The sequence below is a fragment of the Taudactylus pleione genome, unplaced genomic scaffold (genome assembly GCF_031769625.1).
Source record: "Taudactylus pleione unplaced genomic scaffold, aTauple2 ptg000500l, whole genome shotgun sequence".
NCBI lineage: Eukaryota > Metazoa > Chordata > Amphibia > Anura > Myobatrachidae > Taudactylus > Taudactylus pleione.
In genome coordinates this window covers 3,583,577-3,610,457 of record NW_028284902.1, presented here as the reverse complement: position 1 = coordinate 3,610,457, position 26,881 = coordinate 3,583,577, and the positions used below count along the sequence as shown (strand labels likewise).

Sequence of the window (26,881 nt, the reverse complement as noted above, 5' to 3'; positions counted from 1 at the left end):
ATCCATTGAAAATATCTTATAATCTATCATTTCTGTATTTTGTTGGGGTATCTTACCATTTAACCTCCTTTTTCTATAGAAGTACAGAATTCCTGTGCCAATACTGCACAAGTTTCTGCTTCTTACACTAGGCCTTCCCTTTTTACTGCGCTACCCTACTTATCTGTGATAAACTCTTCCACTGTTTAGTTGCTAAAACTAGTTAAATGACAACATCAAATTATTTCTCTTCTTACTACTTATACACAGTTTAATAAATTTGTGTTCTAATGGATTTGTATACCAGTGTTCAAGACACAAATTTTGGTTTCATTCAATATTTTTCATTAGTCATGTACTGTAAATGTTCAAACCTGGCAATATACAGTCTCTTTGGTATCTGTTGTACGTGTAGAAGGTTCAAAGCAAATCTAGACGATCACAATTCTAATCTGTCCATGAGACAATTCATGTTCTGTCCTTTATTTCACTTGGGCCAATTAACATGTTTTTGGCAAGCATGTTTTTGTCTTTTAAATCGCACGGACCACAGGGGACGAATTTCTGCATCCCTTGTTTTCAAAAGCTGCTTGAGATTATTACACCTACAGCTCATCCATGTTAAAGTAAGGGATGTATTCTGTTTAGAAGCTGGAACTCCAGGGGTTACCTTTTTGCAATTTGATGTTTGAACCTAGATGGATCTTTCTCCCACCTTTGCAGCGCTCACAGGACCTCTGCCAATTTGTATGAGCTCCTGTTCGCAGAACGTTTCTTAACGTCACTTTGGGCCTGAGAGTCACACAGGAAGTGGATGTGTCAGATGCCAACATAAGAACCTCTTTAGACCATTCAGAGTCATTCCAAACTGAACTGCATCTCGACTTTGCACTTGGACCTGCCAAGATTGCAATGTGAAGGGAAGAGTCCCTGTAGATTTTGATGCCATGAACTCAACTTTTCCCAAAAACATTATAATAGATCTGAGGTTCTACTACAATCTGCTGCATTTGGCAAAACAGCTCCGGAGCGCTGCAGAATATTTTAGACGCAGTGCAAGTTGATGTCCAAGTTTCTTCTAGAGTCTCGGCTGAAGGGTCTTATAGCTGTGCTTCTGGGATTCGGATTTGTAGTCCAAACGTTCTCTTGAGGTTCTTTTCTATGGCGGCAGCAGGCTTTTTTGACCGGAATTGGGTATACTTTTCACTCAGATTACAGCAAGAGTATTTCTCTACCGTCTCGGCACCAATACCCAAAGTTCCTCACTTTTGTTCCTTTCGTCCTTTTTTTCAGGGCGGCATGCAAAAGGCAGGCTTCCAGAGGTAGGCTGTTTCCGGCTTGGAACTTGACCCAGCAAAGCAGATCCACCTGTTCCAGGCCTAAGGTGCATGAGAAACGTAGCACCTTACAGAGATAGCCTTCCCATCTGTATGGGTCAGGAGTGGTAGTTCGCTACTCCACTTTAGAGATAGATGGATGAGGTCCTCTACAGACAGGTGGGTGTTGGGAATCTTTTAACTAGGTTATGTCATTGGCCTCAGGGGTCCCCCACAGGGAGGTTTTTCGCAAAACCATTTCCAAAGGATACTGAGACGGCCTCTGTTCAGACCATTTCTTCCCTTCTTGCAGAATGGGTGATTGTACCAGTCCTGCTAGATCAGTCAACCAAGGGACTCAAATCTCTTCCAGGAACTTTGATCTCCATCAATATAAAGGACACTTATCTCCACGTTCCAATATAGGAGGAGCATAATCGCTTTTATGGTTTGCCATGGGATGGACTCAATACTAGTTCAGGGCTCTTTCTGTTGGTCTAGCAACGGGTCAGTGGATTTTTACAAAATCATGGTGTCTGTTACAGAAGGAGGGTATAGCTGTATTACAAAAGTATATTTAATAAAAGTATTTCATGATCTCTTTGTCAAGACGTACTTTGCTTTCTTGTTGTGGAGTCGCCTTGACAGCACTGTTCCGGTGTTTTAGGACCACGGTTGGATTCTGAATTGAATAAGTCCCATCTGGTGCCATGTCAATGGATGTTCCTAGGTTTGATCTTTGACACCAATTCACAAGGTCTGTTCTCTGCAGGCTTTGGTCAAGAAAGTCCTTTGATTGTCCATCAGTCTTGGTTGTGCATGAAGTTGATGAAGAGATGTTTGCAGAGGGGATGAGCTTCTGGAGCATATGGGAAAGATTTCTGGACTGCACAACCTGACTATATATATGATGGGAGGTGCTACCTGATGAGACTAATTGCAGGCACAGAAACAGACAAATCTCAGGTGCACAACTCCAAATTATTAATAATATATATAAATGCAATAAAATTTTGCAATCAATCGAGGTTTTTAGCATAATCATGGCCAAGGTTATGGGCCCACCCACCATATCCAGGTAACCTCTTTCGGGTAGGTCCCTAACATACTAAGGTTCAAATCCAGAGCGCAGGACCCCCCAACACTGGCCCAGCCAAGCCGCCCCAGGGCACCACCATAGTAAGAAAAGTGCAGTGTAAAGAGATAGTTAGGAGCAGCTGCATATAAAGAATGCGTTGGTTAATCTGTCTCAGGGCACTGCATTATAACACATTTTCCTTCATAACACATTTTAACCCTTCACTGTGTGTGTTTAATATATATGTACTTCACTTTTTTATTTTCATTATTTATAAGCAGCTGCAGATTTTTTCATTCTTTATATGCAGATTTGAACCTTAGTATGTTAGGGACCTACCCGAAAGAGGTTACCTGGATATGGTGGGTGGGCCCATAACCTTGGCCATGATTATGCTAAAAACCTCGATTGATTGCAAAATTTTATTGCATTTATATATATATATTATTAATAAATTGGAGTTGTGCACCTGAGATTTGTCTATTTCTGTGCCTGCAATTGGTCTCATCAGGTAGCACCTCCCATTATATATATATAGTAAGGTTGTGCAGTCCAGAAATCTTTCCTATATACTCCATTTAATGTGCTTTATTGCACTTCTGAGGGAAAAGAGACGCCCTCACTCTGGACTAGCACTCTTCCTTATTGGTTTAAAAGCATGGAGTATGGTAATGTATATGCACACTGTATTAGGCACAATTCTAGATAAGTCCTACAAATTATATACTGTAGTGCAACTTTGGTTCATTTTTGGGGTGTGGGTCCCCCTGGATTACGTTGGTTAATCTGTCTCAGGGCACCGCATTATAACACATTTTCCTTCATAACACATTTTAACCCTTCACTGTGTGTGTTTAATATATATGTACTTCACTTTTTTATTTTCATTCTTTATATGCAGCTGCTGCTAACTATCTCTTTACACTGCACTTTTCTTACTATGGTGGTGCCCTGGGGCGGCTTGGCTGGGCCAGTGTTGGGGGGTCCTGTGCTCTGGATTTGAACCTTAGTATGTTAGGGACCTACCCGAAAGAGGTTACCTGGATATGGTGGGTGGGCTCATAACCTTGGCCATGATTATGCTAAAAACCTCGATTGATTGCAAAATTTTATTGCATTTATATATATTATTAATAAATTGGAGTTGTGCACCTGAGATTTGTCGGTTTCTGTGGGATGAGCTTCTGGGCCTGATTCAGAGCCGGACGCTATTTGTGGACGGTCGTTCAAAAAAAGGGGCCAGCTATTTAAATAGAGCGCTCGCTCATTGCGGTTTGTTGACTCCTCTATGTCTGAGCAAGCGAACGAAAAATGCACTCGCTATTTTGTAAAGACGCCCCTTTGCCGTTCGCATCACACGTCATCTCCGGTATTTATATGATTAATCGGGTACATCAAAAGGCATGTGAACTGCTTGCAGTGCTTGTGGTAGGTTTTTCCTACCGCAATCACTGCGAGCAGTTCAGGCTAAAAGACAACCAAGTGACGTGGGCGATGATGCTTCTTTACTAATTATGCACTCCCATTAAACGCCCTTTTTACCGTTGGGCATGCCTGCGTTCGGATCTCCACTCCCCCGTTTTCAAGCACCTTCCCCTGTTACCACCCACAAACGGTACATTCTGTCAATCAAATTAGCAGCCCCTCGCTGTTTTGCGAGCGCACGATTCCCGACCGCAATGACTGATTTGCGCATTACGACCCATACGCATGCGCAGTTGTACGAACATCGCTCATAGCGAATGAGCGGCCGCTTACGAGCGGCCCTGAATCAGGCCTTCTATTCTTAAAGTTGTAGTCTTTGTTAAGTGCCAGCTTCCTCGGTCCCCTCCTAGCATCCCACGGTGAGCACTGTCCCCCAGATGGGATCAGAGAGGAATATAACGGTAAGTACAAAAATCCAGTTTTAGGCATAAAGTCCTTCTAGGCCGTAGTTTCTCCCTATAAAGTCTACTTTCTAAAAGAAAAATTTGAATTTGAAATAAGCTACCATAGTTTATGGTCCTTTTTGCCCCTGCATCTCTGAATTTCAAAGCAATGAAACCACTTTACCATACGGAGGACCAAGAATCACTGTTGCATTTCTTAGATTGTTTTGTTGCACTTTCTGAAATAAGACTTTCCATAGTAATTTCTGTTTTTACAAAGTTACTGCTAGCTTATTATACTGCGTTTATTAACTGTAATTTTATGTTCTCTTGAAACAGGTAAAAGCAATTTGAAGACCTTTGACAACTCCAGTGAATTTAACTGGCCCATCATGGAGAACCAAGAGAGCATTGGACATAAATTCAGCCCAATCTATAGTGAGGTGTACTCTGATGAAGCACTGCATCCGCCTGGGCATGCGTATGGCCAATCGGTTAATGAGCTGGTTACAGAAGTGATCCCTCACCAAGAAACATTGTGTCCTGATCCGGTTAATAAAGAAGAGCTGCTGTGTGGGAATAAGCTTTCAGCCTGTGAATATAAAACACAAGTTACTCCAAGTTGGGAAATATGGGACAGTGACAATGATTGGCAGCTGATGTCAGAGGATCCATCTCACTCGGAGGTGTATAGTTACGTGCCAATGAAAACACCGCCGAATTTTACGGAAACTCTGTCTGCCCTTCATGACTCTGGAATTACCGAGGGAGATGTATTTATTGAAAGCACAAATTCAGTGTTCAAAGGATCTGGCAGAGTAACTGGACCGGCCAAAAGCCACGGCACAATACAATTTCCGAAATACCGCTCGGACCACTCTGATCACCCTGGTGACCAAGACACTTCATCTAGTGACTTTCTTGATGATGAAACATTCCTGTCTGTTAAAAGTGGCAGCTTTCACAGTAGATCGAGCTCACAATTTTCCCTTGATGGGGAAGATACGGATGTAGAGCAGTGTGCATTTGAAGAGGCCCTCGAAGACCTTTCCAGTTTTTCTATATGCAGACATGTTAACCATTCACCTGGTCTGCTGCGTACATTCACTGACACCAGCCCTCCCTCTGTCGAAATGAACCCACCTATAGAGGCCAAAAAGGCTTTCCAAGCAACTAATAATAAAATGAACTTAACAGATCTAAGAACTGTTTCAGGGAACCCCAAACTGAAAGATATGACTTCTAAAACTGGTCTTTCATGGGTATCAGAGTGTTACGACAAAGAAACTCAGACCATAAAAACAGGCACACAAGATATTGGAGTAAATACGGACATAATGATAAATGGATTATTTTCACTGGCTCAGGTAAGTAAAGCATGAAAGTGTTTTGCCTGATTTGAAGCATTGTCAGAAACTAATCTGATTCTATATTTAAATGTGTCTCATGATTATGTTCAGTAACATGAATAATGATCTAAATTTAAACCGGTTACTTACCATACCCTGCTATGCAATTACTGTGAATGCTGTATAAAGTAGAGGCCTGGCCTTGTACTGTATATGTATATATCTCAGTGACGTGCGGTGAAGTAAAAGGCTGGGGAGGCTTTGGCTAGTATCGGAACCAGATATACACATACATATATGAACCCGAGGGTTCGTGTGGGCAATATACAACGGTGCAGCAGTATATAGTGCTAGAGATTTGGTTAGTTTTGATCAGGGATGTGCGGAAAGGCAGACAGGGGAGGCAGTGCCTCACCGCCCATACACTTTTTACTCCAGAGTTTTCACTATAAAAATGATTAGAATAATACAAAGTAGATATTTATAATATTTTCTTACATTTTTTCTTATCATTTTTATAGTCAAACTCTGGAGTATACCTAAGTATGCCGGAAAAAGGCTCTGCCTCACCTGACCGCACATCACTGATATATCTATATTACGCAGAAATTTACAGTGAATAATATTTAATCATTTGCATCCTGTTTTCTGCGTGTGAAAAATTATTAAGGCTAATTGAAATCCCCTGTATATATAATATTAGTTCCAACCACCATGCTACGTACATATAAAATGTGTAGTTTGTGAGTTTACCCGATGACTTGTATAATGCACTTGAAATAGTCATTTATGTCCACTGTTCTGTGAAAAGAAAACTCTGTATAAGAAAAGAGAAATTAGTAAATAAAATTAGAAAATAAAGTAACTAAAAAAAAATTACAGATTAAAAAAAAAAAACACCAAGTAGAACTGGATTGTAGTGTGATCCCAAAATTCGAAAATACCTCTGGTCATGAATGTGTTAATTCATAATTTTCCACTTAATATTTAATTTTGTTTTACTTGGACAGGATACAATACAGGCAAGAACTGGAGCCTGCAAAAACATGGAACTTTGCAATGGGTATGTGTTCGTATTTTTTTTTTCTATTCTTAAAAGGCAGTGCATTGCAGAATATGATTAATGCCCTGAGTGAATATTGGCGTGTATTAAAGCCTATTAATAATCAAAGTAATTGAGTTACTCCAAAGTAAGCAACTTACAATTTTTTTTTCCGCTAAAGTATCATTAGGGAGGCTGTCCAAAGGGTTCTGTAAGAAATCCCCAAATTTTTACCCAAAAATAGGGATTTTGCTAATTTTTTCGCCTGCCCTAGACTGGAGAAAAGTTTTCTCCAGTTTTTAGGCAGAAAACTACCGTTTTTCACAGTCGTTGGCAAATTGGCTGATCGCAGCCGATATATCGGCCGTTTCGCAAACGGTGAAAACGGACGATTTATCTTCTAATTGAATACGTCCCTAATGTGCAAATCTGTGTAAGGTTCTGATACGAGCTGCTGCGGCTATTCCGCCCGACGCGTTTCGTTATGTTTAATCTGTGTCCTATTACATATGTTACACCAATTCCTTTGCTACAGACTTAGCCACCTAGTGTTCCTGGTACACTGTTGGGCGACTTTGTATGTGGCTGTGATGCGACCAAGACATAATATTTATGGAAAAGTATGCTGCACGAGCTGTTGCAGACCGAAAAAGTTGTGCCAAGCGTCTTGTGCCCTATGGTTGAAAAGACGCTAGATGTATGATAACACAGCTTCTCTATCTTGTATTGCCGTTGGCTACTGAAGGAGCCTAAGGCCTCTCTTGGTTTTACATGTGTTTGTTATAAACAGTAGTGAAAATAAAAGTCAGTCACATTTGTATAATAGCCTTTAGAGGATACTGTTCACTTAAAATCTTGCGGATAGAACAGGATTGGTGATACAGGTGATGCAGCACCAGTACTGACTCATTTGGGAAGGGTAACATTAAATGTATTCTATTGTTTGATCCATTTACTTTTAATTAACATTAAAATGGACATTCTACACTTTTGATATGTTTTTCTTGACAGTGGAAATATTCAATTACAGTTTGTTTTGCCAAAGCTGCAGGAGACTATCAGGATACACTTAAATACCAGATAGTTTACCTTGGAACTAATTATATGAACACTTCAAATTATGTGTTCAGTCATCTTTAAATTCTCAAAGCTACTGCAGGGAGTATGAATGGCCATTTTATTAGGAAAACTAATAGCATTTAAATAAATTCATGCTGATGTGAAGAGTAAATTTAGCCATGATGTATCACACTACTAAACTGGGGCAAATATTGTTTTTTTTTTTTATTTCCTTCTCTGTATTTAAAAACCATTTGTTTTATGACCTAACATTTCTCTTGTCTTGATGATCCTACTTTCAAACACTACCAGTTTTTATTCCTACTATTTGTGGGATACATGCAAAAAGCCGCCGGCATTCACCCTTACCTCCCAACTGTGAATCTGTCCCAATGTGTGTGTTCTGAAAAAATATTAGTGGAATTCTCAGGAATACATTTTCCTGCCTCCAGTTAGCACTTCTAGAGAATCCTACTATCCTGTCCGTGCAAGGAGGAGATTTAATAAACCCCTAGTCAGCCAGAAATTGCTTACCTTGGGTTAGAAATCCATGGCCGACACTTTTTTGCTATTCAATTAGAATTTGTGTGTTAAGGTGGGTCTCGGTGGGAGTTATTGCGTATTTTAGTTTGTGAAAAGCAGGGAATAATCCTTATTTTATGTAATGTAATAATGACTGGACAAAACGCAGTATCACGATACACCCCTACAATGAATAATAATGTATTTATAGATTTTAAATTGGAAAATATGGTCAATTTTAAAATGCTGAAAAATGGGTTAAATGATGTGGGACATTTATTGTATTTTGAGGCGTTGTTTTAATGGGAAATGGGTTTTTGAACTTGCAGATGGGTGTTTCAAGAGTTTTTTTTTGTAACTTTCCTCTTGCATCAATCTTGGGAACACTGGTAATTATGTTAATATATGCTCCTCCCCCCTCTATCCCCTATAACCCGTCCCACCTCCACCAGAACTTAGTTTTTGTATAACAAAGCCGCATAGAGGAAGAATACCATAACCATGTCACAAGGAACCAACCAGAACATAGAACAAAACCAATCAAATAGGGATCGCAGTGTCCCCCAGATGGGACAACGAGGAAGGAATTTTACGGCAAGTAAAAAAATCTAATTTCCTCTTGCATCCATCTGGGGACACTGGTAATTACGGTGGGACTTTACAAAGCAAGCCTAACAAGGGGGGGGGGGGGGGGAATCGTCCGGCAAAGCTGTGCGCAGAACGTGACGCCCAAACCAGCATCACAAAACCAAAAGTATTGTGCATGAACAGTGTGTGATAGACCTGCTATGTGGATTGTGGGCTATACTGGTTCTTAAACTGTTTAATTGACATATTTAACTTGTTGTATTTGTTTTGCACAGGGCTGGTGATGGATTGCTATCTGCTTATGAGGCGAGAGCAGTAAAGGCTGAACTCCAGCTTTTGGATATGCAGCGTGTGATGTGTTTGCAACTCTGCTGGAAAACACATCAGCAGAGCACGGAGACACAGTCTTTCCTTAGCCTGCAGAGAGCACCAACCGTTCAGTCCGCAACTGAGGTTAGCTTCAATCTCATATCAGCTCTTGCTGAAGTGGAAGAGAAGTATCAGGTGATGAAGAAACAAATTCAGTCTGGCGTACCACTTGATACATTGGAGCCTCTCAATGTGCAGGTAATACTCGGCATGTTTATTGCTATCCTTCTCTCCTGAGCTTTTGTGCGTTCTCTATCTCCTTTTTTGTGCGTTCTATATGCCTTTTCTTTGCCCCTTGGTAAAATACAAGGTACGCTATTGCACTTGATTAGTGAGTGTTGTGCTTGCATGCTTCCAAAATGGGTCCATGGAGGCAGGTGGCTATCCGCCCTAAAGTAAGCACACCATTTACATTACAAAATTGCCTTTGCATGAGACTTCCATTGAAACAAATCCATTTAATCTTCAGCCACCTGTCAAACACAAAATGGTAAAGTTTTAAGTACCACCCATAGGAGACAGAAGACATTTTACTATCCCTTTACAGTGCCCTTTTCAAGCAGGAAAGCTCCAGTGTATGTGCACTTGGTGCTGGAATTAGTCACCGAGGGTTTTGTCCATTTTATTTGTCTACTTCTTAATAACAATGAACTGGCCAAGGCCACATTGGAAGAGGTGTTGAAAGTCTATGGACCTGATGCCAGCAATCGCAACTGCAACCATGTACGCAGATTGGCCGATTGTTGAGCACTGGGCATACACATGCAGACAGGAATCAATCGCAGAGAGTGACAAACCGTCGGTGGTGACGGGGGAGTGGTTGGAGAAACGCAGACGGGCCTGTCCGTTGGAACGCCGTTGCATGGGTGTGCATAAAGTAGCCACTGCGATTGCATACGCAGCTTGATAGCCCTCTGCGTGAGACGAGACTTGCAGATTTTGCGTAGGGTAAGACCAGCTGTAATTGTGCTTGATGGGCTGATGTGCTCCGATAGTACCGATGTATATGCAGCAGTGGATGTGAGAAAGCAGCAGTGGTCGCCTCTATGCTGGCTGAGTGGTGGCAGACATTAGCATATTTTCGCAGCTGCATTATGTGCGATTACAGAGCTGCGATCACAATTGCGATCCGTGCTGAATCTGGCCGTATGTACAGATGAACCTATTTACACAACATAGGCATGGGCATGTTTGCCCAACTTCCCTAAATATGCCATAAGAGTGCACTCTTTGCCTAATCCTTTAATTACACAGACTTCCAGATGTTTCATTACCAGGATCTAGACTGTGCGAACCCTTTTCTGATTCTGTTCACAAGCCCAATGGCAGGCATTCAACAGGTAATGAAGCTTATTGGAATTATGATCTCCGAGGTGGTTCCTTTTCTCCCGGTATTCTTTGTTTCATGCAGGGGAAGGATTCTGTGAGTAGTAAAGACAGGTATCTCAGCAATCTATCCCACCTTTTCCCCACCCCGTCTCTCCAGGTGAAAGAAATTCCTGTTGCTAAATTCTTCACACTTCTCCAGGCATAGTAATGTTCGTATCGCACTATGAAGCTATCACAGTGGCCACGTCGCTAAAGATGTATCTAGCACCTCGCTAGTGATTATCTCCGTAATATTGTTGTCTCATAGTCGGGCTTGGTCTGTGGTGATCTTGGCTCCTACAGGTCAAATTGTGTACTATCAACAGTGGTGTATGAACAATATCACTATACAGATGTGTCCACATTCTCAAATCGGTGCCACGAACTTTGCTAGTTAGCCGCACCATAACACTAATCCTAAGTACCTAGTACACTTTGCAAACTAATGTAGCGTACACACGGTACGACAGGGGGATGATCAGATAACAATCAACGATCGTTATCTGATCGTCCTGCATGTGCTGGATCGAGCATCCAGCACATGCAGCAGACCCCCCCACTACTATAAAGACCCGTGATCAACGATCGCAGGTCCCAATAGTAAACTGGCTAACCTGGTCGATGTTGACCAGGTATGCCTGCTTGCACAGACGACTGTAGTTCGTCATCAACGACCATGCGTGGATGCGCATCGTCCATCGTATGGTCGTTAGCAGGGCACAGAAAATGTCAGATTTCAACGATAACGATAGTATCGTTATCGTTGAAATCTGACATTTTATCGTACTGTGTTTACGCACCTTAAGACGCAAAAGTCAGGAAAAGGTGGCAAAGTTGAGGCAAGTCTGATATGAGTGACCTCGCCATGCATCATCTTATATCTGCAAATTCCTTTGCAACAACAAAAACCTAGCACTCTATTTGCAAACTAGGGGCCTGATTCAGAGCCGCTCGTAAGCGGCCGCTCGTTCGTTCCGAGCGATGTATGCACAACTGCGCATGCGTACAGATTGTAATACGCATGCGCGAACCAGTCAGTGCGGCCGAAAATCGTTTGTTCGCTAAATAGCGAATGCCTGCTATTTTGAGTGACAGGAGGAGGCGTATGTGGGTGGTAACGGGAAGGTGCTTGAAAACGGGGAGTGGAGATCAGAACGCAGGCGTGCTTAAAGGTCAAAACGGGCGTTTTATGGGTGTGCATAATTAATACAGCAGCGTCATTGACCACGTCACTGGGTTATTTTATAGTCAGAACTGCTCGCAAGATTGCGGTAGGAAAAACCAACCACAAGAATAGCGAGCAGTTCATACGCTTGTCGATGTACTCGATTAATCTAATAAATAGCGGACATGACGTAGGATGCGAGCGGCCTGGGGGCGTAGTTTCCCAAAAAACGACCGCAAGTTTTGTTCGCTCGTTCAAACATAGAGGCGTGAACAGACCACAAAGAGCAAACAGTTCATTTGAATAGCGTCCGGCTCTGAATCAGGCCCTAGGATTCAAGATTGAGAAAAAAGTAGTACAATAAAGGAAAAAGAAGCAGGATAAAGTACGTAGCAGGTGAATGAAGCATCTTATGGTGGTAATGGGATAGGTGTATGAGGGCACATCTAATTGTTATTTGTTCAGACCACAGCAGATCACCCAAGATTTGGAACAACCATAAACAAAAAGCATATCCTTACCTACCAGCCTGACATGAACCCGACTAACTCTCAGGTACAGCAACCTGGATCAGCTGGGTCGTAACGGTGTACACCTCGGTCACTTACAGATGTGTACACATGCATCTTACTTCCTTGCGCGTATGACTTTTTTCCATGAAAATGCATCTTATTTGCAAAGCGATGCAAATAGGATGCACAACCAGCTTCTGCTGATTAAAATGATATATGGCATGCCAATATTGCGTTCGACTGCGGGTGTATCTGCATGCAAAATGCTATGTTACAGTGTCACATCCGCTGACACTGTAACGTAGCATTTTGCTTGCAGATACACCAGCACACACACAATATTAGGCATGCCGCATATTGAATAAGACTCATTTGAAGGTAAAAAGTTGCACAAAAAGACACTGTTACCGAGCCACCAGTTATCGCGCTGAGCGAAAAAATTTGTGGGTTCCAGGGACCCCTCACTTTAAGAAATTGGGGTCCTACTCCACTATTTCTGGGTCCCATCACATATTATGAGGGCTAAGGGCAGGCAGCAGTTGGGGGAGGTAGCAGATGAGGTAGAGGGGGATAAGGGCAAGCAGCACTTGGGGTAGAGCTGGGATTAAAGGCAGGGAGAGGTTGGGGTAGAGTGAAAACTAAAAGCCAGTCCTTTTCAAGGCATGAACTAAGGATTCCAAGCCTAGGAGCAAGTAGACCTGGGCCACTAGACGTCCACCTGCCAAATCTGTGGACAAGCCGTCAGTCTGACTGGGCGTCTCCCATACACAATCTTCCAGTCTATGGAGCCAGGACAAAGGACCCCAACGCGGCCTTCGAGGACGCATTATTTGTGAAATGGATCTTCCATTTGGCGTACCTCTTCCCTCCAATATCCCTTTTTCCTCGAGTTCTTCGGAAGTTCAAACAGGAAGGGGGCAGAGTCCTGTTGATAGTTCCGGCTTGGTCCAGATGCCATTGGTACTCCAACCTGCATAGACTCTCCATAGACGTTCCTCTACAACGACCAGACCTTTTGTCTCAGGGTCCCTGTCTACATCCGGACCTAGCCCGCCTGTCTTTAACGGCTTGGCTCTTGAGACATCCCTCCTAAGGTCCAAGTTATTTTCTAGCTCTGTGGTCCAGACCATGATCAGAGCTCATAAACCGGCCTCTGCCAGGATTTATTATCGGGTATGGCACACATATTTCCAGTGGTGTGCCCCTTGAAACTATGAGCCTCAGGTTTTTAAGGTTTCCTTTCTCCAGCCTGGATTGGATCTTGGCATCCGCCTAGCATCTCTGAAAGTGCATTTCTTTGCTCTGTATCTAGTTTCAGCGCAGAATTGCTCCTCTACCGGATGTTCACACATTCCTGCAGGGTGTTCTACGTATACAACCTCACTTTGTGGTACCGTGGGATTTGTCAGTGATGCTTCACCTCCATTCAAACCCTTGGAATCCGTGGATATCAAATGGCTCACTGCGAAGACTGTTTCTTCTAGCTATAGCATGTGCCCGTAGCGTCTCAGAATTAGGGGCCCTTTCCTGTCGCTCCCCCTGTTTATTCTTTCATCAGGACAGGGCTATATTTAGAATGCACTCGAGTTTCCTTCCCAAAGTTGTCTCTCGTTTCCATATTAATGAGGAAATCGTGGTTTTGGCCTTTCAATTACCAGACCTCTTGGCAGGTGAGGCCTCCTTGGATGTGGTCCGTGCACTGCAGATCTACGTGGACCGAGCTAGTTCCATATGGAAATCAGAAGGGATGGCCAGCTAGCAAACAGACTCTGGCCTGATGGATTTGCATGACTATCCCACAGGCTTACATGCAGACTGGCCTTCCTGTGCCAGCTACTGTCTCTGTTCATTTTACTTGCTCTGTGGGTCCCTCGTGGGTAGCCCGGCGTGGTGCCTCTGTTGAACAACTGCGCAAGGCGGCTTTGGTCTTCTGTCCACACCTTTCTTTGGTTCTATGCCTTTGATACATTTGCCTCTCAGGATGTCTCCTTCGGGGGGCAGTGTTTTCATCTCCGCTCAGGAGTGTTCCTGCCTGTGAACAACTGCTTTGGGACATCCCCATTGTCTTCCCTGTGGAGCCCTATGGACCCTAAAGAAGAAAAGGTGAGTTATGATAAAACTTACCCTTGTTAACTCTTTCTTCGAAGTCCATAGGGTCCACTGAGCACCCGGCCTGTGGCACCTGGCTTCTAAGGGTTTCTTCTCTTGGTCACTTGTTACCTTCTCTGTGTGAGAGTGTGATTCTTCAGTGTACCAGTCTTCCTTCTCTCCTATCGTGCCCCTGCCTTGGGCTTGTTAACAAAACTGAGTTGCCCTCAGGCTGTGGGCGGGGTATAGGGGGATCTGGAGCATCCGGGGATTGAAAAGCTTTGCTGTTGGTGTCCAGTCCTCCAGGTCCCACCTACACCCCATTGTCTCCCCTGTGGACCCTATGGACTGAAGAAAGAGAGTTAACAAGGGTAAGTTTTACCATAACTCTTTTTTTACTGTATGTTTTAAGAGGATAGTTATTAATTCTAAAAATCACTCCTTCCATGGGAATGCTTCAAGCGTTGCTCTACGTTGAATGGAATCTGAATGTGTGTGAGTGAATGTGCAAAGTAATCCACTGATCGTTAGCTATTTTTTTTGGCAGATTGTAGTTCTTTATTCCAATAAATCACACATGTAAATGTAATTTTTGTTGTTTTCTATAGCTCACCAAAGTGAAATCTCCAGCTGAGTAAGTATCTACGTTTTAATATCTGAGCTGCTTATTGCACTAATATATTGTTTACATTTTTCAATAATTGATGCAATACCTGGATTTTCCATTTCTCAGTAACTTACTGAAGGAGTGCTTTATGGATGCTCAGCAGCACAGCAAAATGCAGAAATGGTCTGACGGTGCATCTCTGGACTTCAAGAAAACCAAAAGTGTGGAAAATGTACGTGACATTAATTTACCAAAAATGTGCTAATCACCCCATTGATCTGTGTACGAGTCATTAATTAATTATGTTTCATTCTAGGTTCTGTCGAGCACACCCATTTCTGCTGTACGGAATGATCAGCAGAGAGGAGAGGAAGGTTGGTCTGTGTTGCATCCCTAGCTTAATAATGTTGCAGCTTAAAGCTCCAGTAAAACCGCTGAGTGTGGTCAGACCAGGGTTTTGGAAGATGTCAGATGAACAAAGGGATTGGGTGTTGGTATGGTCCTTAACCACGTAAAGATATAAGAATTTGTAGATTTCTTCGGTCTTTTGAGACCTTTTTGCTTATGGCTCGCAGTGCTTTTTAAAGGTGATTTGGTTCTGTGAAGTACAATATATACTTGGCATGTTTAATGGTGCAGGATAAGCTCATTGAAGCAGATAATGTAGGCTGGATAATGCTATGTGTTTCCCCTGAGCTTTAAGCTGGAGGCAGTGCTCTCAAGGCACTTTATATGACCTGAAGCAGGCTATATTATTTGAAGTGTTTTGAGTAGTTTTATTGGTTAATAATGAACCTGTGGTTAGAAATAATGTTCTTTTACCTTAACATCTGAGCCATATATCCGTTTTATGCTGTTGCTATACAAGTCCAGTGTCCTCTGTAGTCGCTGAGCGGCTAGTGGCTACAATCAGACAGTGCCACGCTTGTTGGGTATAATGCTGGATGGATAACAAGTAAGGGTGCACAAAAATGCTCTACAGAGTTACTTTAAAATTGAAAGCCATCTGTAGTAGTGCAGACAGTCCACAGTGAGAACAGATCATTTCAGTGAAACAACTTATATTACAAAAAAAAAAAAAAAGTATAAGCACCAATGTCAGTGAGTCATAAAATAATATATAAATAGTTATTTCTACATCAGGGTCCATAGGGTATCCACAGGATACCTTGGGGTATAGGTGATGACGTCAGGCATCGGGCACCATATAGTTAAGTTTTCAGCCTCCCAGGATGCACTAGGGTCCCCCTCCTATACCTCGCCCCCGAGCCAAGGCATCTCAGTTTCGTTGGTGCCCGGCTCGGAGTCGGAGCACATGTTTAGAGGGGGGCTACGAATAGCCCCTGAAGTTTTTTTCAAGGCAGCTGTGGCTGCACATCTGGGAGTACAGCATGGACAGTCACTGTTGACGTCCATGCTGTCTCCCCTACATCCCGCCGGTACCAGAACGCCGGTACTGATCCGGGGATGCTGGTAAGCATCTGGGGTCACGGCTAGTGGTGACCCCAGATGTTTCGGACCATGGCCGGATTCAAGGGGAGCAGGTAAGCAGCGGGGGTCCCCCGGTGGGTCCCTGGTGACTGGCTGCAGCGTGGAGGCAGGTACTAACCTGCGCTTCCACTATCCCCCTGGGACAGCGGGCCGCAGCTGAGCAACAAGCACTGCGGCGTCCCAGGGGTTAATTGCATGCCAGGGGAGCGCGCCTTCCCTGTATACAGCCGGCACCTCCCCCGCTGCACACGGCCCTCTCTGCGCTGCCGATTGGTCCTGTGGCAGCGCTCCTCCCCCTGGCCGGCCCCCTCTCTGCTCCTCGGTGGCTACCTTTGCATGGTGAACGCTGCTGGAGCTGCTGATCGGTGGCATCACGGTCTGGGCCCCCAGCATACATCTCCTCCGTGGCTTAAGGTCAGTGTATGCAGCGCTGTGTCCTACCAGACTCTGTGTAGTTGAGAAACAGCGCTGATAGTGCAGGGATTGATTTCTTCTGCATTGTATGTGACTGCTGCATGTAGTTTCACTTTCTACTGTCAGCCATTTTACTGTCCCTGCTCTTACTCTGCTAAAGCCCTTGCGGTGCGGTGATTGCAGGGTGGTTCTCCCACTATACTAACAATCAGTGAGAGGGGTCACATACTTACCATCATGTCTGAGAGTGAATTTCCTCTCCAGCTTATGTGTACTAAGTGCAATGTACCAATAGCGGAGGGGGAGGGTAACGCGGAGGGGCTATGTCGGCAGTGTTATTTATTGGCGCGGCCAATTACTGTCACGGCTCTGGTACAGGAACCTCCCTGGACTTGTTTCGCTAAGGCGCTTACAACCTTAGTGGGCCAGTTAGCTCCGCCACCTGCGTTTTCCCAGATGGGATTGTCCCAGCAGTCAGTGTTGTCGTCACCCATGCAGGGTTTCCCGAGACAACTGTTGGTACCCCACAGTCTCCCTATTTCCCCTACCCAGGTTTCACAGGAGCCTGCGTGGGTTAATTCTCTGACAAATTCAGTACAGCATTTGTCGGAAGTGTTACAGGGGGAGTCTGTGTTGCGGCCTGTGCCGTCTCTGTCTACTCCTTATGAGGATGACGACGTGACGTCCGATGATGGGGAGATTCTGGATCTATCTGACCAAGAACCTCTCCGTACTAAAGAGTCGGGCGCTAAGTCAAAGGTTTATATTCCTGGCCTTATTCGGGCAGTCCGCACGGCTTTAGTTATTGAGGAGGATGATCCTCCCGGTGTCCAAGTCCAAATATGCCTTTTTCAAGGATATTAAGGGTGACGCCACAGTGTTTCCTCTTTCGGGTCAGTTAGTAGACCATTTAGAGGAGGCGTGGAAACACCCCGGAAAACGGTGATTCCAAAAAGGGCTTAGAAGCTTTGCCTTTTAATGGAGAAGTCCTATTTGGTCCGGATCTGGACAAAATTGTAGCTATGCTGGCAGCAGCCAAATCTGCATGTCTCCTGTCTGCTGCGGTCCGTTCAAGTTCTGCTACGTCATCCTTTTGGCCTTACAGGGCCCAGGGTAGGCCTAGAGCACAGTCTTTTCCCCATCAGGCTGGGCCCAAGAAATCGGCCAAGCCCAGGAAACAGGCCTGGAGTACCAGACGTCCGGCCCCTAAGTCAGATGAGAAACCTGCGGCCTCTGTCTGGGCCTCCCTTTGGGGGATCCCAAAGTGGGAGGCCGCCTGCTTCAGTTCGCCCAGTGTTGGTCGATAACCACGACAGACATTTGGGTTCATGAGGTGGTGTCTCACGGGTATGCCCTCTCCTTTCGGCACAGGCCCCCATCCCGGTTCTTCACCACAGGCCTTCCATTAGACCGGAACAAAGCCTTGGAACTGTGGAAGGTTTTCCACACTATGCTCCAGGCTGGAGTTATAGTGCCTGTTCCATTCTCCCAGAGGGGCCAGGGTTTCTATTCCAATCTATTTTTGGTGCAGAAACCCAATGGGTCGTACCGTCCAATACTCAACCTCAAGGCCCTCAACAAGTCCTTGAGGGTGCCTCGGTTTCGGATGGAGACCCTATGGTCCATCATTCTGGCGCTGGAACCTGGGGATTACATGGTGTCATTGGACATCCAGGACGCTTACCTGCATGTCCCTATTCTTTTGCGCCATCAGCAGTTCCTCAGGTTTGCAATCCACAATCCTCTGTGAGGGCACATTCCACAAGGTCTGTGGGTCCTTCGTGGGCAGCTCGACGTGGTGCATCTGCAGTCCAGATCTGCAAGGCTGCCACGTGGTCCTCTGTCCATACGTTTGTGAGGTGTTACGCTTTTGACACCTTTGCCTCTCAGGATGCTTCCTTCGGGCAGCGGATTCTCCTTTCAGCACAGGAGCATCCCCCCACCCTTAAAGGATACTGCTTTGGGACATCCCCAAGGTATCCTGTGGATACCCTATGGACCCTGATGTAGAAAATGAGATATGGTAAGAACTTACCTTTGTTATCTCTATTTCTACGAAGTGCATAGGGTTCCACAGAACTCCCGCCCTGTCGCACCTGTGCTGCAGATGGGCTTTACTCTGGTCACCGTTTTTTTTCCGTCTCCCTCTGGTGAGAATGTGATTCTTGTGGTTGTCCAGATCTTTTTTCTCTCTCTTCCTTCTCCTCCTCCGGCCTATGGCTTGGTACGTAACTGAGATGCCTTGGCTCGGGGGCGGGGTATAGGAGGGGGACCCTAGAGCATCCTGGGAGGCTGAAAACATAACTCTATGGTGCCCCATGCCTGACGTCATCACCTATACCCCAAGGTATCCTGTGGAACCCTATGGACTTCGTAGAAATAGAGATAACAAAGGTAAGTTCTTACCATATCTCATATTTTTCAATATAGTGATAAAATAAACAAATTTCAGTGTTCTTAAGATACCATCAAATCATGTATGCAAATAACAGACCTTTAGGTGGGTACACACTAGATGATATTTTGCACGATTCGCCCGATTTCGATGAATCAGAAAGGCAAATTGTGCAAATCGTGAGTGTCCACTCATAACGCCAATGCACGTACCCGTGGGTCGTCCGCCGTGTCTTCAAATCTTGCCTACAGCAGGCAAGTTCTGTCAATCTCGTACACAACATATTGGAAACCGTTAAGGACGCATGATAGATCGTTGGTCAGATTGGACACTTTTTAGCACCATTTTGTGTCCTGTAGTGCCGGGGAGAGTTCAAGGGAAAACGTTCACGATATCCCATTGTCAGCACATCGTCTAGTGTGTAGGCACCGTGCCCTCTCTAGCTCCGGGCCCTGCCTCACGCCGGAGCTAGAGTGAACACTACATATACTATTATATACTAAATACATATATACTAGTTAGCAATAAATCTGTATTACTGAGGAATAATGGTCCCAATGATTCAAAAATGTGAAACTGCTGTTTAAATCAAATAATCTTGGATTAAAAGTGACCTTAGCAAGGGTATATTTGCAAATGTTGAATGCAGTGTGTCTCCGTTTACTTAGTACTGTGTATTTATATACAACAGTGTTCTCCCCAGAAAATGTTGCCAGCCGGATGGGGGCCTTCACATTAACGAAATGTTAAAATCCTGACCTGATATTGATTTAAACTTGAGATAACATTTTGTATATTAATTCTTCTCTTCTTCTTATGGCCTCCATACACTATCCGACAGATTGCCGGATCCTGCCATGGGCCATCGATGATACGCAATCCGTTGGAGGATTTGTGAAATTATACATGTTAAATTTCACCGATTTGCAAATCAAAATCATACTTTGATTATGATTGGCAAATCGGTGACATCCAACATGCTGGATTTCACCGATCCTCCAACCCGGCATCGCGTGAACGCAGCATCGCGGCAATCCGTCGCTGGTGTATGGGGGCCGTTAGAGGTCCAGTTGTCTACAGCTTTTTCTTAATAAGTCCCTCTAGTGACATCGGTATCAGATTACATAGTGCTCTGCTTCATGCAATTCCTTCAACAGGTTTTAATTTGTGTTAGAGTAGAAAGGTATGGTCAGTCCAATAGCAGCTAAATTTGGAAAAGATTCTTTGAGTTGAATTGTTGTTGAAAATGTATGTATTATTTGTTTTGAGTTTTGTAGGACTCTAGTACAAACAATTTAGATGCAACTGCCCTTTCTAGTTTACTTTCTAGTTTACTATCGTCATAGTTTGATTGCAGGAAGTACATTTTTAGGGGGTGATTCAGTTGTTTTTTTTTTATGTGTGCTAATTAATGCTCATTAATTATTGCGCTTGTCACGCCCAATTAGACCGAGTTTTAGCCACGTAAAACGGCTAAACCCATGTAAAGTCCTGGTTAGGGCACCCAAAACCGGGCCTCATCGCACATTTCTGCTCTCCACCTCAGGTGGGCGCCAGCAGAAATCCAGGCAACTATTCGCAGCCAAACGTAGCAACAATTAAATTGCTCCTCTGGTCGCCCATTAGTCAGAGCCGCTGGGGAAAACACTCAAGCCTCAATTTGATGGGAATCGGTATGTAATACCGCCGGCCGCATGGTCGGCAGTTCGAATCCCGCCAGCGTCAGGCCGGTAGAAGAAGAGATCCCGGCAGCGGCAGCCCGATAGCGCTGGAAATCCCGATCGTCCCCAGGTAAGTACTAACTAACCTAACCTACCCCCCTAACCCTCCCTTAGGGGTACCTAACCCTAACATCCCCCCCAAGTGCCTAAACCTAACCCCCCCCCCCCCTTCCCCGCTGCCTAAACCTAAGTCCCCTGGGGGGGTGCCTAACCCTAAGTTCCCCCCAGGAGCTCTAAACCTAGTGTCAGGGTATGAGTACAGTAATGAGAGAGGAGTCACTAGGAGATCTTGAGTAAATTGCTGTGTGGGTGCAGTGACATTGGTTGAAGGTTAAGGATAATGCTTTTGCAAGCTGCAAGTGTATACATGGAATAAGCTTTAAATTTAAAATAAAAATGCTGTAACTTACACACACGTATTCGTTATGTGTGTGTTTTTTTTTCCTCCTAGGAGCCAGTAACTCAGCGAATCAGTCAGAGCTGCAGCAACGTTACTATGTCCATGTGGGAAATATAGCGCTTTCTGTTAAAGAGGTATGAGTGTAACAGTCTGTGGGAAGTAATCTGCTTCCCAGCTTGTCCATGTGTGTCTCTGCTGTATTTCTTCAGCTCTCTTGTTTCCTACTTCTTACGGTCTGTCAGCTTAAAACGTCTAAAGCTGGGTACACATAAGCCGATGTGTACCCAGCACGATATCGCCGGCGCCAGGACCCAGGGGGGGGACGAAGGAACGTGTCTTGCTGCATTATTCAGCATGACATCATTGGCATCATCCCCCGTTGGCCCTGCGGAACCAGACATATCATGGATACACACTAGACGATGTACCCGATTTATAGCTCCGATCCACGGCATCGGACAACCTATCGTCTAGTGCAGGGGTGGGGAACCTTTTTTCTGCCGAGGGCCCTTTTGATATATATACCATTTGCATGCCTGGTACAGGCCACGCCCCCTCCATGTGATGTCACACAGGGGTGGGGCTACAATTGCCGTGATTACACCAATGCCCGAATTATCCTGTGGATTATCCGGGCAGCTGTAAGGGCAGCGGTGTGACCGTCTGAAGCGTCCAAAGGACGCTCCAGGCGGCACTGCTGCATAGATTCTGACTGCAGGGTGCCATTCTGAGGCTAGCAGAAAAAAGCTCTGAGGGCCAGACCCTCCTCACTCCCAAAACATTACCACCACCAGAAGAAACATTCTAATTAACACCACTCACAAACACACACAAGTCATCACCAGTACTAGCAGGAAGAGCGCACCTTACCCCCCCTACCCCCAACGTTTTCAGTGCGGGAAAGGTACTCCCACACAAAGGTGCAGCACCCCGAAACCACAACACACCACCCCCTGGTCAACGAGAGCGCAGTTCTACCGCCCATCTTCAAATGATTCCGGGGGCCTTGTACGGCCCATGGGCTTGAGGTTCCCAATCCCTGGTCTAGTGTGTGCCTGCTTAACACAGTCGCGTAGTCTTCTCTCCCATGGCTCATGTTATATGTGTATTGGGTTATTGATGGTTAGTGTTCTAATTAATTGTGCACATGATTAGTTTTGCTAAATGTTTTGGAGGATTCAAGCTACATTTTTTTTGCTAAATTAAGTCACCTTCTGTCAGCTTAGTCTCAGGTTTATTCTGTGTTCTGAATTCTTTCCTTCTCTGTTCTTTTCACTTTGGATGATCATGAACTACATTGACACTCTGCATATGTGACCCCAACCTACCATGCCCAAAATAAGGCATACAGGTGTGGGATGCCCAAGTCAAGAATCTTACCCAAGTCACTAAAACTCAATCCAATATATGTTTCTCTCTTAATGCAATATTGTCAATTTAGAAGATGCTACAGTTTGTTTTTTATTTGCTCCTGTAGATTCCAGCCAAGCCATCCTTTTACAGCAATTTATATTCTACATGAGTTGTCATAATCCATTTCTTGCATTGCAATCTGACATCATTCTGTATCAGCTGACTACAATATTGCAGGGATCAGGGCCGCCATCAGGGGGGTACTGCCGAGCCTGTAGTCCCGGGCCCGGAGAGAGAGGGGGCCTGGTGGTCAGCATTAATGAAGAAGACGTGGCGCAGGCAGCATTCCAAATAAGTTGCCAGCCACGAGCCAATTAGAGCTTGCAGAACGACAACCAATCAGGATCGACCGCTCCTGATTGGTTGTCCCGCGAGCAGCCAATCAGCAGCGGCCGCTCCTTAATGGCGGTCAGTCCGCAAGCAGCCATTCAGCAGTGGCCGCTCCTGATTGGCTGCCGGTCCGCAAGCTGTGATTGGCTCACGGCCAGTGTCTTATTTGAAGTGCCACCGACGCTTTCTTGCTGGCTGCCGGTGCATGACTGCACTGCTGCGGCCCTGCAACCTGGGCCCCCGCTCTCTCCGGACCAGCTGAAGTAAGTACATAGGTACTCCGAATGCAGCCAGCCTTTCACTGCGCATCCGCCCCCCCCTGGGCTTCCTTTTCACCGGTGTTGGCAAAAATTGTGGACCAACTAGCGGTCCCAGTGGTAGCTCCACCTATGGGATGGCCACAGTAGGTACTCCCTGCAAATCCTTTGCCTCCACCATGGGTAGACGTACTTTCTACCTCATTGCAGAGTCTGATGGCTACCTCTACAGCCTTTCAACAAATGCTGCAAATTGAGAAACCCTTACCTAGTAAACCTACTAAGCGTGCTGTGTTATCTTCCCAGTCCACCCAGCTATCATATTCTGAGTTATCATCTGGGGAGGCAGAAGATGCACTCCTCTCTCACTCTGACTCCCCCTCGGGAGAGGAGGAGCCCCCCTCTAAATTGAATATACCTGCACTTGTGAGAGAGCTGTAAAATCTATTCTTCAAATAGAAGAGGCAGAACCCACTCCTAAGGCAAAAGAAATACTATTTAAGCGACAGAAGGTAGTTTTGCCAGTTTCCTCACTGATCAGCTATCTGATCTAATGAGTGAAGCATGGAATATGCCAAGTAAAAGGTTTCAGCTGCCTAAACGCTTGAGTTCCTTTTACCCTCTCCCAGCTACTAATTGCACTAAATGGGAACTTCCCCCTGCAGTGGATTCCCACGTGACACACCTAGTTAAGAACCCTACCTTACCTATCCACACTGCAACCTCCTTAAAGGAATCTACGGATAGAAGGATTGAAGCTTGCCTGAAATCTATATACTCTCTTACAGGAGCTATTACTCGTCCTGCAAGGGCTACGGCCTGGGTGGCAAAAGCCATTGAGGCTTGGGCATAGGCCCTAGAAGATACATTTCCCTCCGATGCTTCGAGGGAACAGCTGTCCTACATATCTCACATTAGAGATGCAGCCTCCTCTTTAGGAGAGGTGGCTTTGGATATTGGTCTTCTAGCTTCCAAGGCATCTGCTACTTCCGTGGTAGCCCACCCGTATTGTTTGGCTTCACTCATGGAAGGCAGATTCGGACTCTAAAAAGGCTTTGGAGTCTCTGCCTTATTCTGAGGAGATCCTGTTTGGCCCAGAATTGGACAAGATTGTGACTACCTTGGCAGCTTCCAAGACTGCGTTCTTGCCCTCTGCCTCGGATGTCATCCTTTCGGTCCTTTTGTCCCCAAGGAAAAGCTAAAGATCAGTCCTTACCACAGCAGTCGGCATCCACAAAGGCCTCCATGCCTAGGACCATACACTCCTGGGCTACTAGACGTCCACCTACCAAATCTGAGGACAAGCCTTCAGCATGACGGGGCGGGCTTCTCCCTGTGGGCCCCTAGGGTGGCAGGCCGACTTCTTCAGTTCACCCAGCTCTGGTGTCAAACGCCTGGGTAAAAAAAGTGGTCTCCCACGGATATGCCCTCTCATTCTTGAGGCGGCCCTCCCAGCAGTTCTTTTGCACAGGATCTCCATCGGACCCAAGCAAAGCTCTGCTCCTCCAGAAGGCCATTTAGTCCTTACTGCTCTCGGGGGTAATAATTCCGGTCCCCTCATCACAGCAAGGGAAAGGCTATTGTTCTACCCTTTTCTTGATTCAGAAGCCCAACGGGTCACATCGGCCTATCCTCAACTTCAAGTCTCTGAATAAGTTTATCAGGGTGCCCAGGTTTCGTATGGAAAACCTACACTCTATTGTCATGGCAATGGAGCCTGGGGACTTTATGGTGTCTCTGGACATTCAGGATGCTTACCTTCATGCACCTATAGCTCCTTCTCATCAGCAGTATCTCCGGTTTGCTGTCCTACAGCAACTATCAATTTCAAGCACTGTTTTTTGGGCTTTTCTACAGCTCCTCGGATCTTTACCAAGATTATGGCGGCCTATCTTCATCGCCAGGTGATCAGACTGCTCCCATACTTGGATGTTGTCTTGCTCTTAGCAAGCTCCCCAGAAATTCTTCACCTCCATCTACAAGTAACCATTGCCTTTCTACAGACGCACGGTTGGCTGATCAACTGGAAAAAGCCTTCCCTGACCCCTTCTCAAAGAATGGTACATCTGGGAGAGAGAATCTTCCTGACAGCAGACAATATCTCTGTCTTACAGACTACTCCATAGTCGCAGAGTGTCAATTCACTCTGCAATGTAGACCTTGGGATCCATGGTGTCCGCCTTCGACATGGTGGAGTTCGCACAGCTGCACTCCAGGCCCCTGCAACACCTGATCCTCTCCAGGTGGAACGGGCTGCCCCATCTACTCAGATCCCAGACAATAGGCCTCTCTCTGGAGGTTCGCCTTTCCCTATCCTGGTGGCTACAGACGTCTCACCGAAACACGGGTCGCGTCTTTTGGATCCCGGACTGGGCACTCCTTAACACAGACGCAAGCCTCCGCGGGTGTGGCGCAGTGACCGGCCAGCACTCCTTCCAGGGACGCTGGACTCCAGCCGAGGCGATCTTACCAATCAATGTCCTGGAACTCCGAGTCATCAACAAAGCCCTCAATCTAGTTTAGGATATTCTTCAGGCAAGTACAGTCCGACAACATCACAGCAGTGGCCTACCTCAATCACCAAGGAGGAACTCAAACTTGTTCAGCGGTGACAGAAGTGTCCCCGCATTCTCACATGAGCCATCTCTGCAGTGTTGATCCAGGGGATTCTCATTTGGGAAGCGGATTTCCTCAACCGTCACGACGTGCATGTAGGGGAGTGGTCTTTACATCCAGAAGTCTTTCAGCTCCTGGTGGACAAATGGGGCCTACCGGATGTGGACCTCGTGACCTCACGATACAACCACAAGCTTCCAGTGTACATGGCCAGGACAAGGGACCCCGACACAGCCTTCGTGGATGCATTATCTCTGAGTTGGACCTTCCATTTGGTGTACCTCTTTCCTCCAGTCCCCCTTCTGCCTCGGGTTCTTCGGAAGTTCAAGCAAGAAGGGGGCATGGTCCTATTGGTAGCTAGGGCTTGGCACAGATGCCATTGGTACTCCGACCTTCAAAGTCTCTCCATAGACGCTCCTCTCCAACTTCCTCTGCGACCAGACCTGTTGTCTCAGGTCCCTGTCTACATCCGGTTTGGCTCTTGAAACATCCCTCCTAAGGTCAAAAGGTTTTTTTTAGCTCTGTGGTCCAGACCATGCTCAGAGCTCGTAAACCGGCCTCTGACAGGATTTATCACCTGGTGTGGTATACATATTTCCAGTGGAGTGCTACTAGAAACTATGACCCTCAGATTTTCAGGGTTTCTCGAATCCTTGGCTTTCTTCAAGCTGGATTGGATCTCTGACTCCACCTTGCCTCTTTGAAGGTGCACCTCTCTGCTCTGTCCATCTACTCCTCTGCCGCATGTTCACACCTTCCTACCTGGTCTTCTCCGTATACAACCTCCCTTTGTCCCTCCTATGGCTCCGTAGGATTTGTTAGTGGTTCTCCACGCACTTCAAACCTCCATTTGAACCCCTGGATTCAGAAGACGTGAAATGGCTCAATGCGAAGACTTTTTCTTCTGGCTATAGCATCTGCCCATAGGGTATCG

General features: G+C 45.5%; 1 protein-coding gene across 5 annotated transcripts in view; it reads left to right on the top strand.

The window, feature by feature from the left end:
- The window catches only part of RBM44 (RNA binding motif protein 44), a 146,443-nt gene that overhangs the window by 82,068 nt on the left and 37,494 nt on the right, over window positions 1-26,881 (top strand). For all 5 annotated transcript variants that reach the window (XM_088449933.1, XM_088449934.1, XM_088449931.1 and 2 more), the window contains 7 exons: window positions 4,581-5,608; window positions 6,601-6,653; window positions 9,077-9,368; window positions 14,912-14,937; window positions 15,037-15,142; window positions 15,227-15,284; window positions 21,383-21,465. In XM_088449933.1, coding sequence (XP_088306059.1) covers window positions 4,581-5,608; window positions 6,601-6,653; window positions 9,077-9,368; window positions 14,912-14,937; window positions 15,037-15,142; window positions 15,227-15,284; window positions 21,383-21,465 — 1,646 coding nt within the window. The remainder of the gene's footprint in view (window positions 1-4,580; window positions 5,609-6,600; window positions 6,654-9,076; window positions 9,369-14,911; window positions 14,938-15,036; window positions 15,143-15,226; window positions 15,285-21,382; window positions 21,466-26,881) is intronic.